Source organism: Larus michahellis, chromosome 1 (genome assembly GCF_964199755.1).
Source record: "Larus michahellis chromosome 1, bLarMic1.1, whole genome shotgun sequence".
NCBI lineage: Eukaryota > Metazoa > Chordata > Aves > Charadriiformes > Laridae > Larus > Larus michahellis.
This window is the reverse complement of record NC_133896.1, coordinates 120,115,599-120,141,889: the sequence shown is the minus strand read 5'-3', so window position 1 is coordinate 120,141,889 and position 26,291 is coordinate 120,115,599. Positions and strand designations below refer to the sequence as shown.

The following is a 26,291-nucleotide window of genomic DNA, read 5'->3' as shown; positions in this document are numbered from 1 at the left end:
GGAGGGAGCGGGGAAGGGAGCAGCAGAACCTGGAGAGGGAACTTACTTGCCCATAAATAACGCAACAATTGCAGCATCTTCTGCACCAAGGTAGCTACTTGGAAACCTGTAGTGTTGCTCTTACCCGAGACAAAGCAATTTCCCGTACCGAGGCGTAAGGTTAGTAGGTTTTCGCGGTGTGCTGACAGCGGGGCACTGCGTGTGAGAAGCTGAGCTGAACAGATGCACTTTGTGCTGGCTGGCTGCCTGCCTACCGCTTAGGAGGAACAGTAATTGTGGGCCATTATCCCAGCTGTGGATCTGAGTAGCAGAAACTCCTTTTTTCAGCTGGAGAGAGACCTGTGCTGAGGAGCTGAGTGAAGTGTGACTTGCCCGCAGGGAGGATGCCGAATGACTAGGTCATTCGTGGGAGTCTGCCCGCTTCATGCCTAGCGGTGCTTAAAATAAAGGGCCCCTGGAAGACTTAACTTTTCAAAGAGAGTTGTACCGTGTGTAAAAAGCCTGTGGGGTTTTATCTTTGTGTGTGCGCAGTGTCAGCCCCAAGCAAGTCTCTTGGGAGGAGGAGGCGGCGGCTGGCCCGAAACAGGTTTACCATTGACTCAGATGCCGTCTACACGAGCAGCCCTGAAAAAGAGCCCCAGCAGCCCACGCACAGTGGGGACACTGACCGCTGGGTAGAGGAACAGTTTGACCTTGCTCAGTATGAGGAGCAGGAGGACATCAAGGAAACGGACATCCTCAGCGATGACGATGAGTACTGCGAGGCCATGAGAGGTGCCGTGGCCGACCGAGACCTTCGGGAGCGGCTGCAGGCGGCCTCCATCACGAGCAGCCAGCCCTGCCGGGAACACCGCCCGCGCCCGGCCATGGACACGCACGCCTCCAGGATGACCCAGCTGAAGAAGCAGGCGGCCTTGTCCGGCATCAACGGTGACGTGGAGGGCCACGGCGAGGAGGTCATCTGGGTTAGGCGTGAAGACTTTGTCCCCAGCAGGAAACTGAACACGGAGCTCTAAAGTGGTCCTCTTCCCCGCCTGGATGCGTAGGTCTCCCCGTCCCACCCTCCATCCCTTCCTCCCTCCCGCCCCCGCACACCGCGGAGAGCTGATCCCCATAGATTGCACACTTGCACACACCATTTCGGCAGCTGAATTGGTCCAAAGCCATGCGGCCACACTTTAGGCAACTGTAAAACGCTCAAAACCTGGAACGGAATAAGCTTAAGGTCCTGTCTTACGTTACCAAGGGCTTTCACACTATTTTATTTATTCTAAAATAATCAGGGGCTGAAATTAAGTATGGGGAGAATATCATCACTGGAAAACAAATTACTCTGGATGTCTTAACCTGCGTGCGGTGAACTAGCTTAAACAATAGCACAACGAACAGAGGGTTTTATAGCCGTAAAACATCAGTCGTAGGTTCATCTCCTTAACGAGGAAACTGCCTTTTTAACGTGTACAGTTGCAGCATTCTTATTCTTTTCCCTCTTTAAATGTAAGAGAATATACATGTATTTTAGGAATGTGTGAGGAAAGGTTTGGGATTTATGTTGTGTTAAGTCCTCTTGGTCTGTGGCTGGTCTAATTTAATGTCAATGTTGGAAGCTCTAGTTTTACATAATATTGTAAAGATGCCAAACTCTCTTAAAAGAGATCCAAATTTAACACTTGAAGAAATATTTTTTTGTATTTTACCTGAGATGCAGGGGCACAAAGGGATAAGAGTTTTACAGCGTTAGTGTAGCTCCACGTCTAGGATACAAGGCTAGCTTTTTGCAGAGGGTTAGGAATGGTGGTTTTATATTAAAATATGAACTGGAAACTCTTATTTAGGTATAACTTTCTTCAGGAAAAGGATTATTGTATATGTTTGAGACTGGAGTTTAGTTAGATAATAAAAAGAATAAGATAAAATGACATGACTGAATTGTAGTGGACCAAACTGATCCGTGGTGTAACCTCACTGGAGCCGGTGTAGCAACATCACAGATCCGTTTGGTCCACTCTCTGGCAGAGTTTGGGCTTAGGGGACAGGGAATTCATGGCCAAAAAACTGACCTCATCCACTCTTCTACTGTGGGTGAAACTAGTGTATTTTAATTCCTTTATAAAAGCTTTTCCACTGCAATAGAGTATGAACAAGTTCTACACAAGCAAACCTCTTTAACATTTTAAATCTTTTATTTAAACATCTAAAACAGGGTAAAATGTGACTAAAATCTTGTGGTTTTTAAGTAGACTTCCAAATACGAAACACAAAATAGCACTTTTTTTTTTTTTTTAAGATTTATATAGCTTTTCCCATTTCAGTTTCACCTATAGGAAGAAAAGGAAGAATATATGAAATTTTCTTTTTTGTTGTTGGTATCTATTGATGTTTGACACATTAGTAGGTACTTTGAAAACCTGAAATTTTATAATAGCTTTAGGATTATATTTTATAAAATCCACTCTGACTATATTTTAAAACATAACAAAAATTATTCCCCCCAAAAATCCATCACTGTCTTTGTGTCCCAGCTAGCATTCTCCCCTTGCCCCCCCCTCCTCTTTCTGATTTCTGGTGCACTATACTTGAGCTTATGAAAGCTTTCTCTATTAACTTTTTGCTATCTTCTGATTTCTTTTCGTAAAAGCTTTAGAAAGGTTTCTATACCCTTTGTATTATCACGTCATTGTTTTATATCATCTACCTGTCAGTTGTGTCCCAGCGTATTAGAGAAGCGGAGGTTTTAGCTGTCCTATGCTGTACCCAGCGGAATACAGTCAGCGCTGAAATACTGGAAGGCTGGTACTGGGAAGGTACCGTTGTTCTTGTACATAACGTCATGACATGTCTATGTCAAAGGTTCTTATATATTTCTTTTATAAGCTGAAAGAAGGTCTATTTTTATGTTTTTAGTTCTATGAATGGAACGTTGTAAATGCCTGTCAGAAATAAAATACTGGAAAAAAAATACACGAGAGTGGTGTGTGTGTGTGGGTGCTCTGGGCCAGGTGTCTCTCTCAGCAGAGGCAAGCAAGGAAGCAAGTCCTACAGTAGCCGAAGTTGTTGGGATCGCTCCCCTGGCTTTAATAACCTGTAGGGAGTCTCTTTAATAGTAAGGTTTCCACCCTTAGCCTGTCTTGGCTCTGCTTTTTTGGTGGGGTCTGAGCTCTGGGAAAAGTAATGGCTCCTTTGGCCAGCATGTTCTGAGGTTCAGCCTGTCCCACCTGAAAGGCTGGGGCAAGCTTGTTGGCCTCCCTTCTCTCCTATTGAAACCTCACTTTTATTTACTTATTTCCCCCATGGAAGGTCCACTCCTGGAGCCTTCCTTCTTAGAGGATGGAAAACGAGACAGGCAGGAGATCAAATGCCAGATGCAAGTATTTGGCCACAGTGTGCCTATTTGACATGCACCTTGTCACAAATTGAAGCTTCCCTTTAGCGGGACTGCTAGCTTTAAAATGGCACGGTCAGGTCTGTAACTAGCAAAACTTCCTCGCATCAGTGAAACCTCTACTGAGAAATGGGTGCAAAGCGTGCTAATGCATGCTTGTGTGCTCTGCAGAGGATAAACGTGAACAAGTATGAACTGTTTTTAAATGCCACAGTCTTTCTTTGGATGGGTTCACGTGTTTGTCTCCTCCACAGTTTAGTTTTACCAGCTACTGCAATGTTTCCAACAACGGACTCCAGCTTTCAGATTATATACAAAGCTGCTTAAAGAGCATCATGCCTTGTGTTAAAAATTCATATTATGTGGCTCACTTATCACATACCAAGCCTTACACAGAAGGTATAGGTGGAAAGTGTAATGCTATGGAGTAGTTCTTGTATTCTCAGCTACTAGTCTGTAGTTTAGGAAAGAGCCCTCGGGTAAGGCTCAGCTCATATTTTGCAGAAGTGAGAGTTGAGATTTTCCTTATTACGTCCATAACTAGTCATGCCTGTTTCTTTTCCTGTGCTGCTCACAAGGAACCTTAAGTGCGTATTTTTAAAAAGAGAGAGGAAAGAAGTAGCAAATTCCAGAAGAATTCTAATTATGTTGGAAGAGCTCTCCGGTCTTGCCATGGCTGGTTGTTTGGCCAAACCCCCTGCCTTTGGGGTGATGAATTTTAGTCCAAATGTGAGGAGCGTGCCGTGGGTTGGTGTTTTGTGCAGCCTGGGCAGGAGCTTCCCTGGCCCGTGGGTGAGACCCTGACTCCCACCACTTCTCTTCAGGGGCACTGGGACGAGCGATGTACAGGCAGTTGGGTTACGTGCATGAATTCTGGCAGATTGTCCCTAAAAGTTGGGCTGGTGGACACTGGGGAACTGGTTTATCAGAAAACAAGATGTTATTGCCAGAGCTGTGAGAAGAGCCTTGCACAGCCCCTTGATCTCGCCTGCAGTAGAACAGCAGCGGTCTTTTGTGCAGAGGAACAAGGCGCTCTGTAGCACTGAGGTTTGGGAAGTGCTTTTCTTAACTCTAGTTTTACCAGTCAGTTGGCTTTTATCGTCTTCTCCAGCAGAGCTGCTTTCCTCGCACCAGCTTCAGGACAACACAGGAAACACTTTGTTTGGGAGGCTATTGTCTCTGCAAATAACACGTCAAGAATGTGACCCCGCTCCCTGCCTGCGGCTATTTTAAATGTGGCCAGATAATCGTGGAGGCAGAGAACAGTGCTTCCCACAGCTCACGTTCCCACTCCCGGTGTCTTTGGCTACTTGCTTTCCTTTCCTTTTAATTTTATTCTCAGCAGTTGCTGAGGTACTTCTGCTTGAGCACTAGGCTTTTGTTTTTTAAGCCTTTCCATTGCAAGTCCTGCCATGCATGTTGATGGAAGACTGTCAGCGTGTCAGTATTACTGAATGAATCCAATCCAATATTACTGAATTAATCCAAGCATTTTGGGAGCTTGCTGCGGCTCTGCCTTATTCTGCGGGGAAATGAGGGGAAAGAAAGCCTTTGAAAAATGGCTTCCTCTTCTTTTCTCTTTTCCTTCGGCCACATCCTGTTAATAATACATAGGAGCTCTGCGCTGTATGTGGGCATGAGCTTGAGTAGGTTTTTGCAATAATGAAATCTTATAGCAGCCTTAGGGCCTGGGTAAATTGTTCCCATTTTAAGCCTGACAAACGGAGGCAGGTGAGGGAGTACACACAAGGTCATGCAGCAAGCCTGGGGTAGCGGTGCAAGGCTTGCAAAAGGCCCTTTAGCCATTAGTCTGGACAATGTTTCCTTTTCATTAATGGAAAAGAGTAATTAGCTGTAGTAAGGAATCCTTTCTCATGGCAGGGTAATAAAGTGATCAGAAAAGTCACACAGCCTGCCTGGGCAGCAGGGATTTTGTCGTGGTTTAGCCGCCGCCAGCAACTAGCACCACGCAGCCACTCACTCACTCTCCCCAGATGGAATCGGGGAGAGCATCGGAAAAATAAAAGTGAGAAAAAACTCGTGGGTTGAGACAAAGACGGTTTAATAGGTAGAGCAAAAGCTGCATACACAAGCAAAGCAAAGGATTCATTCACTGCTTCCCATGGGCAGGCAGGTGTTCAGCCATCTCCAGGAAAGCAGGGCTCCAGCACGCATAACGGTTACTTGGGAAGACAAACGCCATCACTCTGAACGTCCCCCCCTTCCTTCTTCTTCCCCAGCTTTATATACTGAGCATGACGTCACATGGCATGGAATATCCCTTTGGTCGGTTGGGGTCAGCTGTCTCGGCTGTGTCTCCTCCCAACTTCTTATGCCCACCCCCAGTCCACTCACTGGTGGGGCGGTGTGAGGAGCCTAAAAAGCCTTGACTGATTACCAACAACCAAAACCATCAGTGCGGTATCAACGCTGCTCTCATCCCAAATCCAAAACATAGCCCCGCACCAGCAAGAAAGTTAACTCCGTCCCAGCTGAAACGATGACCAATTTGTTTGTCCATTATGTACAGCTCTGGTGTCGAGTTTGCTTTCTCCTTTCAATTCTGTGCTTCCAATCAATTTAATAAGAGGCGGAGGGATGATGGTGGGCCAGGGAATAATTGTAACCAATGAAGTATTTTCCATGTGACCTTCAAAATAAAGCCAGGGTTTCTGTGGCTGTTCCCCTCCACGCACTGATGTTACAGGTGATGCTGACTGCACACAGCCTCAGGGGAACATGCCTTGGTGTGCCCGGAAAGAGAACAGCTTGCGTAGGCTCCGTCCCCGGGGATTTCAGGAACCATGTGGAGAAAGCCCTGAGCAGCCTGGTCTGATACCAGAGCTGGCCCTGCTTGGGGCAGGAGGTTGGACCGGAGACCCTACTGAGGGGCCTTCCCACCTGCATTATCCTGTGATGCTGTGACTCCTCCTCCGTACCCTTCCATACCTGCTCACACAGGATGAGCCTCAGTTTGTTTGTTGGGGTTTTTTCCAGTCAGGAACAAACTGCAAAACGTATTTTAAATTTTCTATCAAAAGATGAAAATGCTGCGATGAAACCAAACAGACAGACTCCCGGGAGATAAAGCTTTGTGGCAATCTTCCATAGGAAATGGCAGGAACACAGATTTACTGTGGGGGTGGGACAACTGAAGAGACCGCAAGTCACCTTCTCCTGAGCCTCTCAGCCCCAGTGAGAAGTGTTCGGTGCAGATGTAGATCTATTTCCTGGGATGCCCCAGGTCTACTACACACAGTAAATGGCAGAAGTGCCTGTTTGAAGTGCCTTGGGGTCCTTGCTGCAAAAACATCACTGGACTTTTATCCAAACTGTGCTTGGGTGTATGAAATCATGTTTTCTCCCGGTTGAAGCAAAATATTTGAAATGAGAAAATCTCTCCTTAACCCCCTGTTTTGGCACATCAGAGTTAAAGGTACTACTCCCTCTCCAGTCCAGTAGGTGTTTGAGGTCAGCATCCTGCTCAGGATGCAGCTATTCTGGAGGAGGGATCTCCTGGGGAAGGTTGACTGCAAGGGGCAATGGAGGGTAGGGCATGCCTTAGGGCTCGCCTACAGACGCGCCCTGTGTCCTGCCTCAAACAGCACCCGTAGCTGTTGTCTAGGGAAGAATAATAGAGCAAACATTTGTGATAGTTTGACCCCTACGCTCCCCACTCCTAAACACAGGCACATAGTGCTGTTTCGTGGCGCAGTATCTTAAGGCACTTCAGAAGATCCCAAGGTCAATTCAGCTGCCCACATATAGTCAGTAGTAACGCTTATGGCATCTAAGAGGTCCAAGACATCTCTCTGCGTGGGGGTGCTGGGGGACACAGGTGCCTCAGGTGAGCTATGCGCTTCTGGAGGGGCAGCTGGAGGATGGTGGGTAATCCTGGGCCAGCTCAGGTGGCATTAAAGGCAACTGAATCCCACCCTGGGGGTTTAGTTACTCTCCAATGACTTCTGCTCCAGGGGGCTGCCCAGTGTGACCTTGAATCCAGATAAGCTTTTTGCATCCAGACATCCTTCGGCAAGGAGTTTTAGAGGTCTGGTACCCAGGCACGGATGTGCCACCTTTTTTTGGTCATTCTGAATTTTGATCCCACTAGTTTCATTTGACATCCACCAACTTTTTACACTGGAGGAAACTGTGATGAGTCAGTCTCTACTAACTTTCTCCACATCATCCATAACTTTAGAAAACTTTGTCATATTTCTCATTGGTCAGCTTTTTTTTCCAGACCGAGCCCTTTCTGGTACTCAATGAGCCGTTAATCCGGCTCATTGATGCCACGGGAGTTTTTCCCCCCCAGAAGACAATAAAAAGTATGAAGGCATGACAGTGAAAGGAAGTAGAAATTAAACGTCTTGAATATGTTGCCAGCAAGTCTCACAGGGATTCTTAGAGCGGTTAAATTTTGCAGAACTCCATGTCTGCCTAGGGGATGACAATAAAAGGCACAGAAAGGAAATGGTATCAAAATAGGATATGGTATATGCAGCAGTTCCTACAGCAGTGGCAAGTTAATGTTTGCTACGTAAGGTAGGATTATATTCAGCTTGTAATACTACCAGATTAATCCAAAACCTTCAGGAAGTCAGTGAAGTGGTGAAATCAAGAAAGAGAGTTGGTCTATGAAGCAGAAGGCAGCACACAACCAAAAGAGCGTGCGCGCGCGCACACACACACACACACACAAAAGCAGTGACAAGTGGCTCGTGCGTGCCAGCTTGCCGCGTGCCTCACCGCACCGCCTCTGAAATCCTTCCCGCTCCTTTGGGCTTAAGAACTCTGTGCTGCCGTGAGCCAACCGTCTCTGCATGAAACGGAGGAAGACAGGGGGAAGCTTCCTCCTGCAGCTCCTCCTGCAAGGCTGAGCGTGGTTTGGAGAGGCAAATACCGATGCCGTTTTCGCGTGCGCTCTCTGGCTGCGTGCCAGATCCCTATGTCACATCTATGCAATTAGCTGATGACCCGTGCGCAATCACACGTTGTTACAACAGCCAAGTAAATCTGCTCGTGGGGAAAAATTGTTTGAAATTAAACAGGTAACCTGAGGAAATGAGAAATAATTAGAAATAGCACATTGAAAAAAAAGAGGGAGCAAGAGGGCCTGAAATTAATTAATGTTGCAGGAACCAGATCAAAGCCAGAAACTGAGATTCATAAAGCTGCAGAGAGGCGTGAATAGAATATTAAGTATGTGCTATACTCTCCATGAAAGGAGAGCAGGCTCCGAATCAACACCTGGGGTGCTGGGAATGTGGCAAGGAAAAAGCCAAGCTCTCCTCCATGCCCAAGGGCCAAGCGCTGGACGAAGCTTTGAACTCACTGTGCCTACAAGAATTGCTCAAGGTGCCATCTTGCACCAGACGCTCTCCTGCTTCTTAGGCCCCCAAGGCTCCCCCGTGTTAATTCAGAGGGTAGCACATGGCCACAGGAGCATTTTGCTCGTAGCCACAGCGTTGGGATCTCCACAGCACAGACACAGGCTCTTCTGCATCAGCTGGCTTCATAGAATCACAGAATGGTTCGGGTTGGAAGCGACCTTAAAGATCGTCTAGTTCCAACCCCCCTGCCGTGGGCAGGGACACCTCCCACTAGACCAGGCTGCTCAAAGCCCCATCCAGCCTGGCCTTGAACACCTCCAGTGCCAGACAGTAGTCTCTGGCGCTACATTTCAAATCTAATCGCACAGCCATAGTTCCAGCAGCTTTCCTTTAAATCCCAAGAGAAAACGCCTATCGCTTTGTACAGTTGCTGGGTTGGCCCAATGCGAGTCATTGCTCCTCCGTTTTTTTCCGTGGAATCACAGTGAGCCTTGAGGCTCTCCTTCTGCTGCGCAGGGCCAGCCCTGCGTGGTTTCCCCACGCGTGCTGAAGGCTTTACCCCGCTCAGAGAGGCAACAGGCAGTACAGCACACCTGCCTGCTCCTCCGGGGTTACATTTCAGCTCAGATCCATCTGCCATGCCTAACGTGCTCCAAGTGTTTTGTGATGGACAGCTCAGGAGAAGCTTAGCTGACAGTCCATGACTGTGCAGGAGCCCATGGCCTTCTTGCTGGAGTGACTGGTGCAGTTTGGTCCAGATGACCACAATGTGAGCCTTGTCTGTTGCTGGTGGTCAGGGCTGACTGTCTGGGAGGCAGTTAGCTCCAACATCAGCTTCAGCATGGAGCCAAGAGCCCCAGCCGGCTTCATAGAATCATAGAATGGTTCGGGTTGGAAGGGACCTTAAAGATCATCTAGTTCCAAGCCCCCTGCCATGGGCAGGGACACCTCCCACTAGACCAGGCTGCTCAAAGCCCCATCCAGCCTGGCCTTGAACACCTCCAGGGATGGGGCATCCACAGCTTCCCTGGGAAACCTGTTCCAGTGCCTCACCACCCTCGCAGGAAAGAATTTCTTCCTAATATCTAATCTAAATCTACCCTCTGTCAGGTTAAAACTCTTTCCCTTTGTCCTGTTGCTACACTCCCTGATCAAGAATCCCTCCCCATCCTTCCTGCAGCCCCCTTCAGGTACTGGAAGGTCACTATAAGGTCTCCCTGGAGCCTTCTCTTCTCCAGGCTGAACAACCCCAACTCTCTCAGCCTGTCTTCGTAGCAGAGGTGCTCCAGCCCACTGATCATCTTTGTGGCCTCCTCTGGACCCGCTCCAACGGGTCCATGTCCTTCTTATGTTGGGGATCCCAGAGCTGGACGCAGTGCTCCTGTGTCTCTGCCCTCCGGGCAACGCAGCACGGCTGGTGGCCAGGGGCTGGGCTCCTCAGGCTCTCCGGGAAAGAGCAGAGGCCGAAGAGGTGTTTCTGGAGACGGTGCCAACGGCGATAGCCCGCCCAGCGGTGTCCCAGGGTAAAAACTCCTGGCCACCCTCTGCTGCCAAAAATCCCCGGGGCTGCCCCGGGAAGGGCCGCTCGGCTGGTGGTGACCACGCAGAGGCACAAACCGGCGACGAGCCCGGCGGCTTTTCTGTGGGGGAGCGGGGCCGGGGTCGGGGGCAGAGGGCAGAGGAGGACACTGATCTGCAACACAGCCCTCCTCCTCCTCCTCCTCTTCCTCGTCCTCTCGGGAGGGACGTGCCGCCGGGGGCTCCTTTCCACGCCGCGGCCAGCGGGGGTCACTCTTCCCCCGCAAATAGCGCGGCGCCCGGCCGGCCTTGGCGATCCGGCTCGTTTAAAAGCCGGGGGATTTCCGCTTTAATAAAATTAATAACGAGGGAAAAAAAAAAATAATAAAAAAAAAAGGAATTAAAGGCACTCCTGCTCCGGCGGCGGTCGAGCACTGTCCTCTTTGCTGGCCTTACGCAAGGCATCCCGCGCGGTTGCGGGGCTGCCGTCGGCCTGCAGCTGGGTTTTACGTCATTCCGTCAGAGAAAGTAATTTCCAGGGATAGAGTCAGATTCACTTCTTCTCAACGGAGATTAAACCCCTTTAATTAACTCCTCAAGGGGCATTAGAGAGTTCAGTATCTTTGTGGTTGTTCAAGTGCTAATAACGCTGGGACCGACGCTGCGGATCAGCGGGCATCTCCTCCGACGAAGGAGGGCGGATTCTCCCTGAATCGTGCCTGGTATTTTGTCCTAGGTCTCCAAAGGGACCGAAGGATCCCACCGAGGATTTAGGAAGGAGAGGAGGGATGGGGATAACACCTCCTATTGCTACACCTCCTTTTGCTTGTGCAAAAGGTAATAGTGTGTAGATGGTCAGCTGCCCGGCATTGTCATGAGGCCTCTGTCAGTCCTTTGGGTGACAGGCAAATTTTGCAGAAAGGAGAAACAGAATTTGTACCCTTAAATCTTGAAGGTGGCACGAACGTCCCATCTCCCCGGTTGCTTTTGCAGGATCTGCAAGGCAGCGTGGGAGCCAGCAGCCATTTGCCAAGACCATTTACAGATTTGTACGGAGAGTCTTCCTCGCACGCCCTGGCTGGGCAGTGCCTGGGTAGGCCAAGGCAAGAGCCTAGCATCACTGAAGTTTGCTTTGAGATCTGCTGCAATGTGCTTAAAAATGGTAAGTGAAGAGCGTTCAAGAGTTTTCCATGATACCAGGGAGTTTTGGGAAAAGCCCTGCTGTTGGAGGATGCAGAGTGATGTGGACACACGCTTTGGTAGAAATGCAGTGCAGAAGAATGTACTCCATCCTCTCCCACAACTTCCTAATACAGCATTAAAGAAAGCCCTTTAGATCTCCATCAAGAAACTAAAAGACTGAACTAGAGGAAGAGTATCGTCTTTCTTCGAGGTCACTGCAATGGCAGGCTATTGAATTATACGCTGGAATAGTATAGAAAAAGAAGACGAAGACTGCAAAAAAGCCACTAGCTTAAAAAGATAAGAAAATCCAATCCTTTGCCCCCTTAAAACCTCACGAAGCATGAGAAAATGAGCACTTGTTAATGAAATGATTTTTAAATGACCCTTCTTCTCTGTCTCCCATTTAAAAAGTAAAGAAAGAGCTGTTGTTTAAAGTAAAACAAAGCGGAGAGTGCTGGGATAAAAATTGCACATTTGCACAGCAAGGGCATTTTGAAAACAGTCTGGGAAGATTCACCCCAGCGTGGTACAGACAAGTTGGAGCTGTGGGGCTCAGCGAGCTGCATTTCCCCAGGGAGCCACGAGAGCTGTTTTCAAGGCGATGCAGGGAAAGGCCCCTAGCAGCGAGCTGCGATTGGCATTATTTCTGTAGATGGCCCCAGAAGACGTTTCAGAATGTTGTGCCAAAAACAGGAGTTGGAAGGTCATAACACCAGTGTGGAGACTTAAGATCAGGGGTGGGAGGGGGGGCAGCGAAACAATGTCTCTCTGAGGAGAGAAATGAAGAGAGAATTTCAGGAAAAAGGAAACAACATAATGCAATCTACAATCCCAGTTACTTACCCGGAGGACTTTTTTACCTAGGGCACTAAGGCTTGAACCTGCAGAGCGCTGCCCTGATCCACAGTGAGGTCTGTGGGGCAGCGCGGACAAACCCCCCCATAGAGCGCTGGCAAGGGGGCTCACCTTCTCCAGAGGGGCTTTCCATTTTTCTGCTTGCTGTGGCAGGTTCTCACAGTCACGCGTTTTAACCCTGCATTAGGCTGAGGTCTGCAGCACAGGGCGAGACCTCTGCTTGCTCTGATGTTGAAAATCCACAGGGACGCTGCTGCTTTCACCTGGTTGGTTTTGCGGCTGGGCTCTAAACAGATAACATGTTGTGGTACCAGCTGGGTAACACTTCCCTTCCTCTACACCTATATCTGCTTTCTAACACTGTGCACCCTTTAAAATGCTGCCTTATGGCTCTACACGAATAAACAAACACAAAATATACAGCAGCAGTAGGCAAAGGGTGTGCTTAGCATGAATCAAAGGAAGTAAGACTTTGCAAAACTATTATCCCAAGCACTTTGTCAGTCCACAAAGATGTCCCATCCCTGGAGAGACTACTACTGGGGAATGAGGAAGAAACTTGCAGGAGAATAAAACTTTGATCCCAAACGTGCACAAGTTTAGAGTAGTATCATGACATAGACAAGTAATCCCCACAGCCGTGTTTAAGAAACTGCAGCATCAGCGCTGACTGATCTCTGACTGGTCCTACCACTTGCCAAACATTCTCCCTGTTATCGTTAAATGAAGTTACACCTGGAGTGGCAAAACAGATCTGTTTGTGGGAAGCATAGTGTATCGATTAAGCTTTCTCTTGGATTCTTGCTCTCTGGTCCTGAAAACAATATCAAGAAGAAATGAGGAAGGATCATCCCAAAATTTAACTGTGTTGCTTTTCAGCTAGGAAAGGGCTCCACTCCAGTTTCATAAAGAACTGTAGTTGTTTGGAGTTAAAAACAACAGTTTTGCAAACTTGAGGGCTGTGATGTCTGGTTTTGATGGACCATGTTCTTCCTATGTTTCCTCCGTCGCTGTCTGAACAACTACAGCCAGCCTCACTTGCAGAATCATAGAATACTTTGGGTTTGAAGGGACCTTTAAAGGTCTAGTTCAATGAGCAGGGACATCTTCAACTAGATCAGGTTGCTCAGAGCCCTGTCCAAACTGACCTTGAACATGTCCAGGGATGGGGCATCTACCACCTCTCTGAGCAACCTTTTCCAGTGTTTCACCACCTTCCTTGTAAAAAATATATTCCTTATATCTAGTCTAAATCTTCCCTCTTTCAGTTCAAAGCCATTACCCCTCCTATTGCAACAGGCCCCGCTAAAAAGTTTGTCCCCATCTTTCTTATAAGCCCTCTTTAAGTACTGAAAGGCCACAATAAGTTCTCCCCGGAGCTTTCTCTTCTCCAGGCTGAACAACTCTCTCAGCCTGTCTTCATAGGAGAGGTGCTCCAGCCCTCTGATCATCTTTGTGGTCCTCCTCTGGACTCACTCCAACAGGTCCATGTCCTTCTTATGTTGGAGTCCCCAGAGGTAGATGTAGTACTCCAGGTGGGGTCTCACCAGAGCAGAGCAGAGGGACAGAATCACCTCCTTTGACCTGCTGGCCATGCTTCTTTTGATGCAGCCCAGGATACTGTAGGCTCTCTGGGCTGTGAGTGAACATTGCTGGCTCATGTCCAGCTTTTCATCCACGAGTACCCTCCAAGTCCTTCTCGGCAGAGTTGCTTTCAATCCCTTCATACCCCAGCCTGTATTGATACTGGTAGCTGCCCCGACCAAGGTGCAGGACTCTGCACTTGGCCTTGTTGAACTTCATGAGATTCACATGGGCCGATTTCTTGAGCTTGTCCAGGTCCCTCTGAATGGCATCCCGTGCCTGAGGCATGTCAGCTGCTCCACTCAGCTTGGTGTCATTGGCAAACTTGCTGAGGGTGCACTTGATCCCACTCTCTATGTCATTGATCAAGATATTGAACAGTACTGGTCCCAGTATGGACCCTTGAGGGACACCACTCCTCACCGATATCCATCTGGACATAGACCTGTTGACCAATACCCTCTGGCTGTGACCATCCAACCGATTCCTCCTCCACTGAACAGTCCACCCATCAAATCCATATCTCTCCATTTTAAAGAGAAGGATGTTGTGGGGGGACTGTGTCAAAGGCCTTACAGAAGTCCAGATAGATGACATCCGTGGTTCTTCCCTTGTCCATTGATGTAGTCACTCCACCATAGAAGGCCACGAGGTTGGTCAGACAGACTTGCCCTTGGTGAAGCTGTGCTGGCTGTCTTAAATAACCTCCCTGTCCTCCATGTGCCTTAGCATAGCTTCTAGGAGGGTCTGCTTTATGATCTTCCCAGGCACAGAGGTGACACTGACAGGTCAGTAGTTCCCAGGGTTGTCCTTTCTACCCTTTTAAAAAATGGGTGCAATGTTTCCCTTTTTCCAGTTGCCAGGGACTTCACCTGACTGCCATGACTTTTCAAATATCATGGAGAGTGACCTGGAAACTACATCAGCCAATTCCCTCAGGACTCTGGGATGCATCTCGTCAGGTCCCATAGAATTCTCTATGCTCAGGTTCCTGAGGTGGTCACGAACCTGATCTTCTCCTACAGTGGGAGGGACTTTGCTCCCCCAGTGCCTGCCTAGCTGTCCATCCACTCAAGAGATGTGGGAAGAGAGGCTGCCAGTGAAGACTGAGGCAAAAAAGTTGTTGAGTACCTCAACCTTCTCCTCATCTGTAGTTACCAGTTTGCCAGTCTTGTTCATTGCAGGGGTACGCTTTCTTTGATCTTCCTTTTCTGGCTGACATACCTGTAGAAGCCCTTCTTATTATTCTTTGTGTCCCTTGCCAAGTTCAGCTCCAGATGCACCTTGGCCTTTGTGACCCTATCCCTATGCAATCGGGCAGTGTCCCTATACTCTTCCCAGGATACCTGTCCCTGCTTCCACTGCCTTTTCATTTCATTCTTGCCCTTTAGTTTGACCAGCAGGTCTTGATACAGCCGTGGTGGTCTCTTGCCTTCCTTTTCTGATTTCTTCCACCTGGAGATCAAGAGCTCTTGCATTCTATGAAAGGCGTCCTTAAAGATCTGCCAGCTTTCTTGTGCTCCCTTGTCCCCTGAGGGCAGTTCACCAGGGGGTCTTACTGACTAACTCCTTGAACAGCTGGAAGTTTGCTTTCCCAAAATTCAGGGTCCTGACTTTACTCTTCACCCGTACCGTTTCCCTCAGGACTGCCAGCTCCACCAGTGCATGACCACTACAGCCCAGGCTGTCACCGACGTGCGTGCTCACGTTGGTGACCATCAGGTCCAGTATCACATCCCCTCTGGTGGGGCTGTCCATTACCTGATTTAAGAAGTTATCCTCGATGCACTCCAGGAGTGTCCTGGATTGTCTACAGTTCGCTGTGTTACTTTTCCAGCAGATGTCGGGTGGTGGAAGTCCCACAACATGATGAGAGCCTACGAGCACGATGCCTCCTGTAGCTGGAGTACGAAGGCTTCATCAATAGGCTCCCCTTGATTGGGTGGCCTATAGTAGACACCAACCAAATGTCCTCTTTGTTGCCTCAGTCTCTTACTCTTATCCATAATCTTTCAACCTGTTCATGGCTGTTCTTCAGAGACAGCTTGTCACACTCCATCCATTTCTTGATGTAGAGGGCAACACCTCTGTCTCTCCTTCCTCACCTGTCCCTTCTGAACAGCCTGTAGCCATCAATAGCCGCACTCCAGTCATGGGATTTGTCCTACCAAGTTTCAGTAATGGCAACTAGATCATAGCTTTCTAGCAGCATGGTGGCTTCCAACTCCTCCTGTTTGTTGCCCATGCTGTGTACACTGGTGTAGAGGCATTTCAGCTGGGCTGCCAGCTGTGTTACCTTCTTAGAGGAACATCCCTTAATTCCTTTGGGGTATTCTACTGCTGTATCCATGAGGCATTGTATGCAATATGTGTTTCTGAAAACTACCAATGTTAGTCACGCGAAGGGATGATGTTGCTTTGCTGATATAATTAAATTCAACTGAATTTGAGCCTGAAGGGACTGTTAATACAGTGCAGTGTAAGGGCAAGACAGAAATGCTGACAAAACAATCTCGTGAACATGTAATCACCTCTCGTGCTCAGGCGCCAGCTGGTAAAAACCCATTACAACCATTTCCATTGACATCTCTCTGTTATTTTGGTGACAGCAGAAGAACCCTTCCAGGAGCAGCGATGGGGTTTAAGGTGATGAGGAGGTTTTTCATTAGTTCGTTTTGGCTGGGGGTCCCAAAGCTAAGTTTAGACTGCTCCCCTGGGCATGCTCACACTCTCTCGGTTGCTGCTATTCCCATCTGGTGCAATGGTGATGCTGTCGATGGGGGCACTGTAGCCTATTGCACTGTGAAAACTGCTGTCACACTGTCATGGCAGGAGCTGGAAAAAGCCATTAAAAGTCAGCAGTCTCAGTATATCCCTGGCAGCCTCAATTTAAAAAGAAGTAAATCAAAATCAAACGACACTGGTAGCTCAATTTGCTCAGGTCTACTTGTGGCTGGGGAAAATTCTTTCCACTGTAACTTCTTCACAGAGAGCATAAGTAAAGTTATCCCATTAAAGCAAGGTGTTCACCTGCATGGGACTGTTTTGGAGGCTGGGATGTGCAAGTGTCTTCAAGGTTTACTTTTCTCCTTTAAAGGCAAAACACAACAAGAGATGCATTAAAGTTTGCGTGAGACTACATTTCCAACAAACGTGCCTTTTCCTCAGTGTGATAGGGGATTTCAGTCTTTCATTTGATTTGGTACTAATGGAAATTACTAATTTCTCATAACACGGATTTGTCTTTCCTGATCCTGGGCTTAACTTTCCCTTCTTGCAGAGAAACATCAGTGGACACATAGGAATGAGCTACGTCTCAGGTGCGTTGTTGAGTGAATGTGGCTCAGTCCACGGTGAGATGATACGCTCTGAAGTTCTGAGGGAGCCTTGTTGTGCCTTCAGATAAAACGGCACCTGGACTGTATTTGTTTCCTATAGCTGCTTATTAAAGAGGTGTGGATGTACCTACTTGACAGTAAGCTCTGCACCCTCTGAATATCTCTCTCTTCTGCTAACGGAGGTGGTTCCACATTGGTTGTCCTGGCGGCACCACGGCTCTGTGGGTTGCTAATGCAACAGGAACAAAGGAGAAAAGTCTTGTTATCACAACGGTGCTGATGAATGAGCTTTTGAATGCTGAGCACAAAGCCCTGCAGCTTGCAGCACATCATACCACACTTCTGTGTGGCTCGTCGCATTAAATTAGTGGGTTTCAGCATTTTCATCTGGCTGTTTTCGCTGTGCTGTTGCATTGCACTGAGTATTAAGTTAGGATGATAAGTCTTGCAGTTTTCATTTATGAAAGTTTCAAGAGAATGATTGGTGACCGCTGGCTGCAGTGTGTGACAGTAGATTTCAGAGTCAAATGTCAGGTGTTCATCTCTGCAAAGCCTGCCTTCAAATAATAAATATGAACAAGTTGTAAAAAAACCTCTTTCTCCTTCTTTCTTTTTCTATTTTTCCTCTGGACTTTGATTCAGCTCTGAGTTTCAAAATGTGTTAAAAAAGACCCTATACCACCTTAATGGACTTCACAACAAAATCTCTTTTGAGGACCAGTTAATCAGTGCTTTTTGTCCATATAAAAGTCCTGTTTCGCTTAAAAGCTGTTATACTAGATCAGTCAGAAACAGGTGCGGAGCAGAACCTTCAGTGCATGTTTGCATTAGCATTTTAGCTGGCTCTGGGGCGTGCTTTCCAAGCCAATGTCCCAATCACCCCACTGACCCTGCCTTGGTTCACATCACAGGGAGACTCTGGTGCCAATGACCTGGTGCCCTTCTGGATGAAGTGAAACTGGAGGATTTACTCCAGGAGCACACCTCATGCACTCTGGATGCTAACCGGGACACGAGGGTCTGAACCAATGACTCAGACACACAGCTGCTGAGACCTCCAGGGCTCGCCATGGATGCATGTGCTAACAGAGGCCCTGGAAACACCAAGAGGTCACGCAGTACTCTGAATTGCTTCTTGGGCAATGCGAATCACAGAATCACAGAATGGTGGGGCTGGAAAGGACCTCTAGTCCAACCCCCCTGCCAGAGCAGGGTCACCTACAGCAGGTTGCACAGGAACGCGTCCAGGCGGGTTTTGAATGTCTCCAGAGATGGAGACTCCACCACCTCTCTGGGCAGCCTGTGCCAGTGCTCTGCCACCCTCAAAGTAAAGCAGTTTTTCCTCATGTTGAGGCGGAATTTCCTGTGTTCCAGTTTGTGTCCATTCCTCCTTGTCTTGTCACTGGGCACCACTGAAAAGAGCCTGGCCCCATCCTCCTGACACCCACCCTTTAAGTATTTATAAGCATTGATAAGGTCCCCCCTCAGTCCTCTTTTTTCCAGACTGAATACACCCAAATCCCTCAGCCTTTCTTCATAATAGAGGTGTTCCAGTCCCCTAATCATCTTGGTAGCTCTCTGCTGCACCCTCTCCAGCAGTTCCCTGTCCCTCTTGAACCGGGGAGCCCAGAACTGGACACAGTACTCCAGGTGCGGCCTCACCAAGGCAGAGTAGAGGGGGAGGATGACCTCCCTCGACCTGCTGGCCACACTCTTCTTGATGCACCCCAGGATGCCATTGGCCTTCTTGTCCACGAGGGCACATTGCTGGCTCATGGTCATCCTGTTGTCCACCAGGACTCCCAGGTGTCTTTCAGCTGAGCTGCTCTCCAGCAGGTCAGCCCCCAACCTGTACTGGTGCAGGGGGTTATTCCTCCCCAGGTGCAGCACCCTACACTTGCCCTTGTTGAATTTCATAACATTTTTCTCCGCCCAACTCTCCAGCCTGTCTAGGTCTCTCTGTATGGCAGCACAGCCTTCTGGTGTATCAGCCTCCCCTCCCAGCTTTGTGTCATCAGCAAACTTGCTGAGGGTGCACTCTATCCCTTCATCCAGGTCATTGATGAATATATTGAACAGGAGGCCAAATATTCCTTCAGGTTTGCTGTAAGTCTCTTGCATCATGAGGAGAAGGAACCGTGAGGCTGGACCATGCCCTCTTTCAGCTCTGCTGCATCTCTGGGCCTCAGTGGTGAGCCTTAGGTGTCCACATCACGCCCAGGCTCTGCTCACAGGGAAGAGTGGCTAGAGCCTGTTCTCAATGATGGGACATCGTGCCTGCTGCTTCAGTTAGGTGATGTGGCCAGGGTTTATTACTGTTAGTGCCATCTGGGATGTGCTGATCCACCAAGAGATGCTGGTGCTGATGCTGGTTGTCCTGGTTTGCCCTCTCTCCTTCCCTGCTTTCCAGATCAATCTTTTGCTATCCCAAAAGGTCTTGGACCTCCCCACCGGCCCTACTCATTTCCCTAATGCTTAGGGGACACATTAGCCCACCTAGGGAATATGGTTTTGATGTGCTTTGAACGTTTGCTTCCCTGTAGCTGTGGCTCTCTGACTCCCCCTGAGCTGCTAATCTATATTCCGTCACCCACAGCCCCCCAAATCCCCCACATTCACCCTGGAAAAAGGGGAGAAAGCAACCCCCGAACCTCCCTCCAGCCATCCTTAGTGCAGCTGCTTTGAGACATGTTTTTCCCCACTCAGCCACTCCCCCGAGGCCTGTGAGGTCTCCTGGAGGTGATGGAGACCACGCTCATGGGCACACCACAAGTGTTCGGGAGTGGGCAGAGAGGGCCTGGGGACATCTAAGCAAAGGAAATGTGCTTGCCCAGAAGATATCACGATCAAATGTTGCTGGAGAGCAAGAGAAGAGGGTGAAAAGATAAATCTGTCAAGCCATCTGGTGCTTTTCATTCATCTTCTGACACTTGCCACCCTGCAGAACTTGTGTCCTCACACAGCCCGTCGATCCCTGCACACCCAGTGCAGACACACTCCTCTCTGGGGGGCAGCCAGGGTGTGGGTGGCCTGACTGTGTGCCATGGGGATGGAGGGCAGGGCATACAGCTGCCAGAAAACCTGGTCCTTGCTGCTCTGGTCACAACAGAAAGGCTCATAGGGGCTGCGTAGGGCAGTGTTCACAGTGCTGCTTCCAGCCCTTCACCTGCCATCCTCAGTAAGAAGGCTCTAGGCACGCTCCACCTAACGTGTGCCATAGTACTGGTGGGACAAGTGCTGTGTATATGGCCTGTGTAATCACAGCTAATTTGGGTTTGGGAAACCTCAAACCAGGACACCTGGAAAGCAGAGGCTCGGATGATTTTGTTGTAGTTGCTAGTCACTTAGTCTAAGTTAGAAAGTTTGGAGGAAGGCTGTGGGAGACCTGTGTCAGGTACATAATGGATATGCCATCCCAAAAAGTTTAGCCACTGATTGGTGGGTGTAGGGAAGTCATGAGTCTTCAGAGGGCAATAGATGCCTTCCTGAATGCAAGTATGTGTTTCTGAAATACCATCTGGCAATGAAAAAGTTGCAGCAACATCTCATGCCTTTGTTATGCCCCTTCACACCTGACATGCCACCATCCACAGCCCAAGAATGATGAGGTCCTCCATGCCCAGGACCTCTGGCTGACCTGAAGCACTGCAAGGACCCACAGAAAGTCATTGCTCTACCTTCCTTCTCAGCCATCAAAACACCCATGAAGACCAGTGATGGGCTACCTGGTGGGCTGTCCTGATGTGTCTGCCTCAGCCATGTGAGTAAGCCTGCCGTGTCCCCCAAGGGGACACGCATGGGGCTGGAGACCAAAACTGGAGTTGTGAGGGGATTCAGGGGTCTGGAACTGTGGCACCACTCATCACTCAGCATTTCCTATCCCCCTGTTCCCATATCATGCGTTTATACTGAACAATGGAGCACCTCTCGTCAACCCCAAACTTTGTTTTACTTCACTTGCGCCCTTCCACAAGTGCACTGTCCCTTCTTATCCTACATGTGGCCTACAGAGACTGCACTATGTGGTCTTTCATCTGTGATGCCATTCTAAATATGAGAGCTGACAGGCAAGCCCTAGTCATATTTGCTAAATGGCTTTTAAATGTTACTGCTGTCACCCCTTTGGTCTGCCTGTCTGTGTACAGCCGCATTTGCCACAGCGGAGTCAGCAGCAGAGAGTATTTGTCTGCAGCCCCTTCCTCCATCCATCTTAGCATAAGCCACAGAAGAAAGTGAGTTTTCTGAGCCTATCCCACTGTGTGGTGGTGGGACAGCCCACACAGTCATCTGCTCTGGGGCGAGCGTCCGGCAGCTGGGGATGGCTGGCGTGGGGGCACCCTAAGGTACTGACAGGAGATTTGCCAGAACTGCTGTGCTAAAGCCTGGGGCAACCTGAGGCAGGGCCACGCACTAATATCTCATTTCTGTGACAATGCTAATCTATTTCAAAAAGACAATTGACACCATCTTACTTCACTGCAATTTTGGGTGTCTCTCACCCTGGCGCCCTTTTGTGACACTGCAGTTGCGACTGCCACCATTTTGCTGACTTCGTGGCCTGAAGGCAGTTCTGCGGCCCTTGGTGAAAGACTGCAGCTGAATGGTTTTTCAACGTACCGTATTCTGTTCAGAAAATAGAAAAAATCATTTTTTACTTTAAGGTTGATCAAACACTGGAACCGGTTGCCCAGAGAGGTTGTGGAGTCTCAAAACCCAGCTGGACACAGCCCTGGGCAGCCTGCCATGTGTGACCCTGCTCTGAGCAGGGGCTTGGACTAGGCAGCCTCCAGAAGTCCCTTCCAACCTCAGCAATTCTCCTGCGTTTCTTCTCCCAGTACCACATCTTAATAGCACATCAACATGGCATTGCCACCTTTTGATTCTGTCCTACCGGACCATAACTATTTGCAGGCTTTTGTGCTATGTTCTAACATTTTATTTGCTACAAAGCAAGAGGTGTTTCTGTGTCTGGAAGGGAAAAGTTTTGTGTTGAATGTTTAACTTAGTTTTTTTGTTTAGGAAGAATAAATAGTTTGTGTACAGCAGATTTAACGTCCTGGGCAAATAAATGGAAAACATAACAGAGGAACAATACACAATTAAGACTATTTCTTTTTAAGGGATCTCTGTACAGATGCTACCTAAAATATTATGACAGTACATTAGGCAGATTGGCTTTGACCATGAAATGATTTCAAGCAATGTTTTAATAAGATTTTGTAGCCGATTTCAGTGAGCATAGTTTAGGAAATGCAGCAAAGCCTCAGAAACCGAGTATTGAAGCATTCCAGATAATATCAGAAAAGTTTAAAATTGGAGATAGAAAATCCCTAGCCAATTATCTCCGTTCAGCTAGGTAAAACAGGATGGCTTCCCATGAGCATTTGCACGTACGTTGAGCAGAACATTTCCCGAAGGCAGTAATTCTATTTCAGAGATCTAGGTTTCTCTCTGTGCCTGTGTGTATAGGCAACATCTGTCTCACAGTGGAAAAGCATCTCATTAACCAAATTAGCAAAATAGCTATCACATAATTTGATCCTGCTGATAACTTCAGTACTACCTCTGAAGTTCAGAGAGCGGACTACTTTACTTTAGCTGATACAACAGGTGAGGTCTGTGGGAATGCTGAGGTGATCGCTCAAATAAACGTCATAGCAAATATGCTTCGGGGACAGCAGCTACCTAATAAATGAGAAAGTCTTGGCTGTTAAAATTAAAACTATAACAAACGTAAAGATTACATCACTTATCTACCAGGAATTCAACTTTGTAGATTCTGAACGATTTGGTCTCAGTCCAGCAAAGCCCCTAAGCACGTACTTAAACACGGTGTTATTGATCTTGCAAGGATCACTTGCCAGCTTAAAGGTAAGCATATGCATAAGTACATTAGAAATTCAGCTCACAACAGTGATCCACAAGCTACTCTAAAACAATGTGTGAGCACAGCAGAGGGCCAAACCACACATCAACCAAACCAGATTATTTTCCAGCAGAATAGAAAAAAAACATTTCCTTAAAAAAAAATATGAAAGAAGGAGCTGGATATTTCTTAATCACCGCAGGCGTAAATGGAGGAAAAATTGCTAATCAGGAATCTATTGATAACCACACAATTCACAATCATTCCATTTGCATTGCATGGAGCTACACTGCCGCCTTTTAGACAGTGTAAGGAGAAAAACCTAGCTACCGGGAGTTTGAAAAAGAAACGTAGGCATGCAGTCTGAAGTAGGTTTAGATATGATGAAGTGTAATTTGAGGATTTTCCTTGGATATTTGGTGTAAGCATCTTTTTAATTCTATTTTATTTTTCTTTTAAGGTGAACCTTTTAAATCTGCTACCAAAGGTTAGTCCCATAGATAAGGCAAGTGTAGCTTCCTAGTAAGCAATAGCTAGGATGAATCTCACACAGACCCATGCTCTGACCTTTGTTTGAAGTCTTGTGTGTGGGACCTGCAGTACTTCAAAGACTTGTGGTGTCTTGCTACTTTCAGGATAGGTAAGGAAGCTGGAGTGGACATTTCACAGTGTGAAAAGTCCATCTTCTGAAAGTATACTTGTGCTTAGGTCTAACTCAGATTACTGAAGGCAGTAGCACTTCACAACCCTCTTTGTTCTCAAGAGATGTCTTTATGCTCACTGTGAGGAAAATAAGTGGTGCTATGGCCATTTCCAGATGGACACGGGAGAAAAGGAAACCTGGGACACACACGGGTTTTCTCTGGCAGATCAGAGATTTGATAGATCTCAGCCAGAATCCTTTCTATAACAACCTTTCCATTCTGCAGAAAGACAACGCCAATCTGCATGCTTGTGTACAGTGCTGTTAACACAAAATAAAATGGGCATCTTTAAAGGAGGACCTTCCTCAGAGGATGGACGGAGGAGCCCCTGACTTTATGCGGCACGGCCAAATGGGGTGCTGGAGGTGCTACACAAACCCTGCGCCCATAGGAGAACAAATTTGAACTTCTGCATGTGGGTTACTTCCGTGGCCAGAAGGGCTGCTGTCCTGATACAGGCATCCACGGTTGGTAAAGGAATTCCTGCAGTCAGCGGTGGTCCTGCCCTGTATCTGCATCCCAGCCCCGTCTGAGCTTGTGGAGGCCATCCTCTACAGCAGGCTGGGTTTGTCTGCGCTCATACTTTCCACTGCCAGGCCCCGGCTGCAGAGGAGCCATCCCGGTGCCAGGAGGAGCTGAGGGAAACTGTCGCCAGATCTTAGCCTCCAGGGAAGCAGGACTGACTACTTCGCTGATTTAAAAACTCATCTCATAATGTAATTCACCTCTTCTGAGGAGAAGTGGGGGGGGGGAGGGGGGCGAGGCGGAAAAAAGAACATTACCCCAGTGTAAAACTTACTTTCTTTGTGCATATGCAGCCCACTGTTAAGGGCATCAGTGAAACCTGGTATAATGAAATAATTCCCCGAAGAAATAGTGTGAAATTTGGACCTCTAATTTTCAATGGCTGTAGGAAAAAACATACATGTGAGAAGAGAGGGACTTTCCTTAAGGCATATGGAGGCATGCATGGATAGCTGATCTCATTTAGAAACTTGGAGCCCCGAAACCCCTAGTGTTCACCAATGACTTTGAAAGTGATTTGGTCTATAATAGCATTAAGAAGTGCCAAGAGAAATCAAGTGCTTATTGTCAGTGCTGCAAGAGCAGACACAGAACCCATTCCTTTCCTTTTGTGCTATAAAAATAAACACACACAGGAATGACGGTCCCTGACCCAGGAAACAGACCGTCTGGGTACAGGCACATAATTAGGAATGGTTCTCTGCAGAAGCCCTCGTCCAGACAGACGGAGGGAAATACAGGCACAGGCAGATGCAATAACTTTCCCTGTGTCACTCGGCAGAGCCCTGGTAAAGACCATGTGTCCTGACTCCCCACAAAATGATGATAAAATGGTATGTTGACAAGAAGGATTTTCCTTGGCGTAAACCACAATGACATCAAAGATTCTGAACTAATTTGTTTTTTGTCAACTAGATAAAGATATTAGGTTAATGCCTTTTGTTCCTCGACAGAATGTTTTAGTCAGTGAACAGAATTAATTGTGTTGACATAATGGATTTATTGTTTCAACAAAATGCCTGTCTGTTTTCACGCAGTGGATAAGGGATTTGACAAAACTAATGCTGATATCAGGGGATTCTTATATGGCTGAATTATCAACCTGATAAAATGCCACTAGTGTAAAAGAGAACATGAAGGAAAACAAAGAGTCAACAGCCCAGAGGCATCAGTGCTCATAAGAAGTACACAAAGAATACATTAACTTTTACAGTTCCCGTGGCTTTTTGTGATGAGCAGGGTGCTACCGATACAGACCATATGCTCCCACAGACCTCTGCTTGCAAAGGTGAAAGCCCTCTTCCCAGCAACCTGTCAGACCTGCCTACAGTCAGGATTTGTGAGTAGGGAAAGCACTCGGCCTGGGCCAGCACCATCCCTGCTCTGTCACTGCTGCTGCAGGACACCTTTCTGCACGCCCCTGGGAGCAAAGCAAGGAGCTGGAGCAGAATCACAGAATCACAGAATGGTAGGGCTGGAAGGGACCTCTGGAGACCGTCTAGTCCAACTCCCCTGCCAGAGCAGGGTCACCTACAGCAGGTTGGACAGGAACGCATCCAGGCGGGTTTTGAATGTCTCCAGAGATGGAGACTCCACAGCCTCTCTGGGCAGCCTGTGCCAGTGCTCTGCCACCCTCAAAGTAAAGCAGTTTTTCCTCATGTTGAGGCGGAATTTCCTGTGTTCCAGTTTGTGTCCGTTCCTCCTTGTCTTGTCACTAGGCACGACTGAAGCAGAGAACAGTGAATGTTGCTGGTGGTGAATAGCCTGCAAAATCCAGCTGAGAAGCTCAATGTTTGCAATGTAAAGGATTTCTATGGAGCCAGGACATGAAACCTGCTTATACAAAAGTACCAGCCAAATTTTTTGTCTCTCTGTGCAAGCTACTTCTATCAGCATCAACAACCGAAAACTGGTTGTGCCCCTTCAGCGCCGGGCTGTAGCCTTTCAGACAGCACTCCCCAGACTGAACTGGGAGCTTTATGTTTAGGAAGAACCATCAGA

The 26,291-nt window shown here is 48.0% G+C and overlaps 1 protein-coding gene across 15 annotated transcripts in view; it reads left to right on the top strand.

The window, feature by feature from the left end:
- Nucleotides 1-2,961, top strand: part of TIAM1 (TIAM Rac1 associated GEF 1) — a 192,261-nt gene extending 189,300 nt beyond the window's left edge. For 14 of the 15 annotated variants that reach the window (XM_074600674.1, XM_074600573.1, XM_074600601.1 and 11 more), the window contains one exon: nt 532-2,961. In XM_074600674.1, the coding sequence (XP_074456775.1) occupies nt 532-1,016 (485 nt within the window). In that variant the 3' untranslated portion in view covers nt 1,017-2,961. The remainder of the gene's footprint in view (nt 1-531) is intronic. The other variant, XM_074600681.1, reaches the window with a different exon arrangement.
- The last annotated feature ends 23,330 nt before the right edge of the window (nt 2,962-26,291 follow it).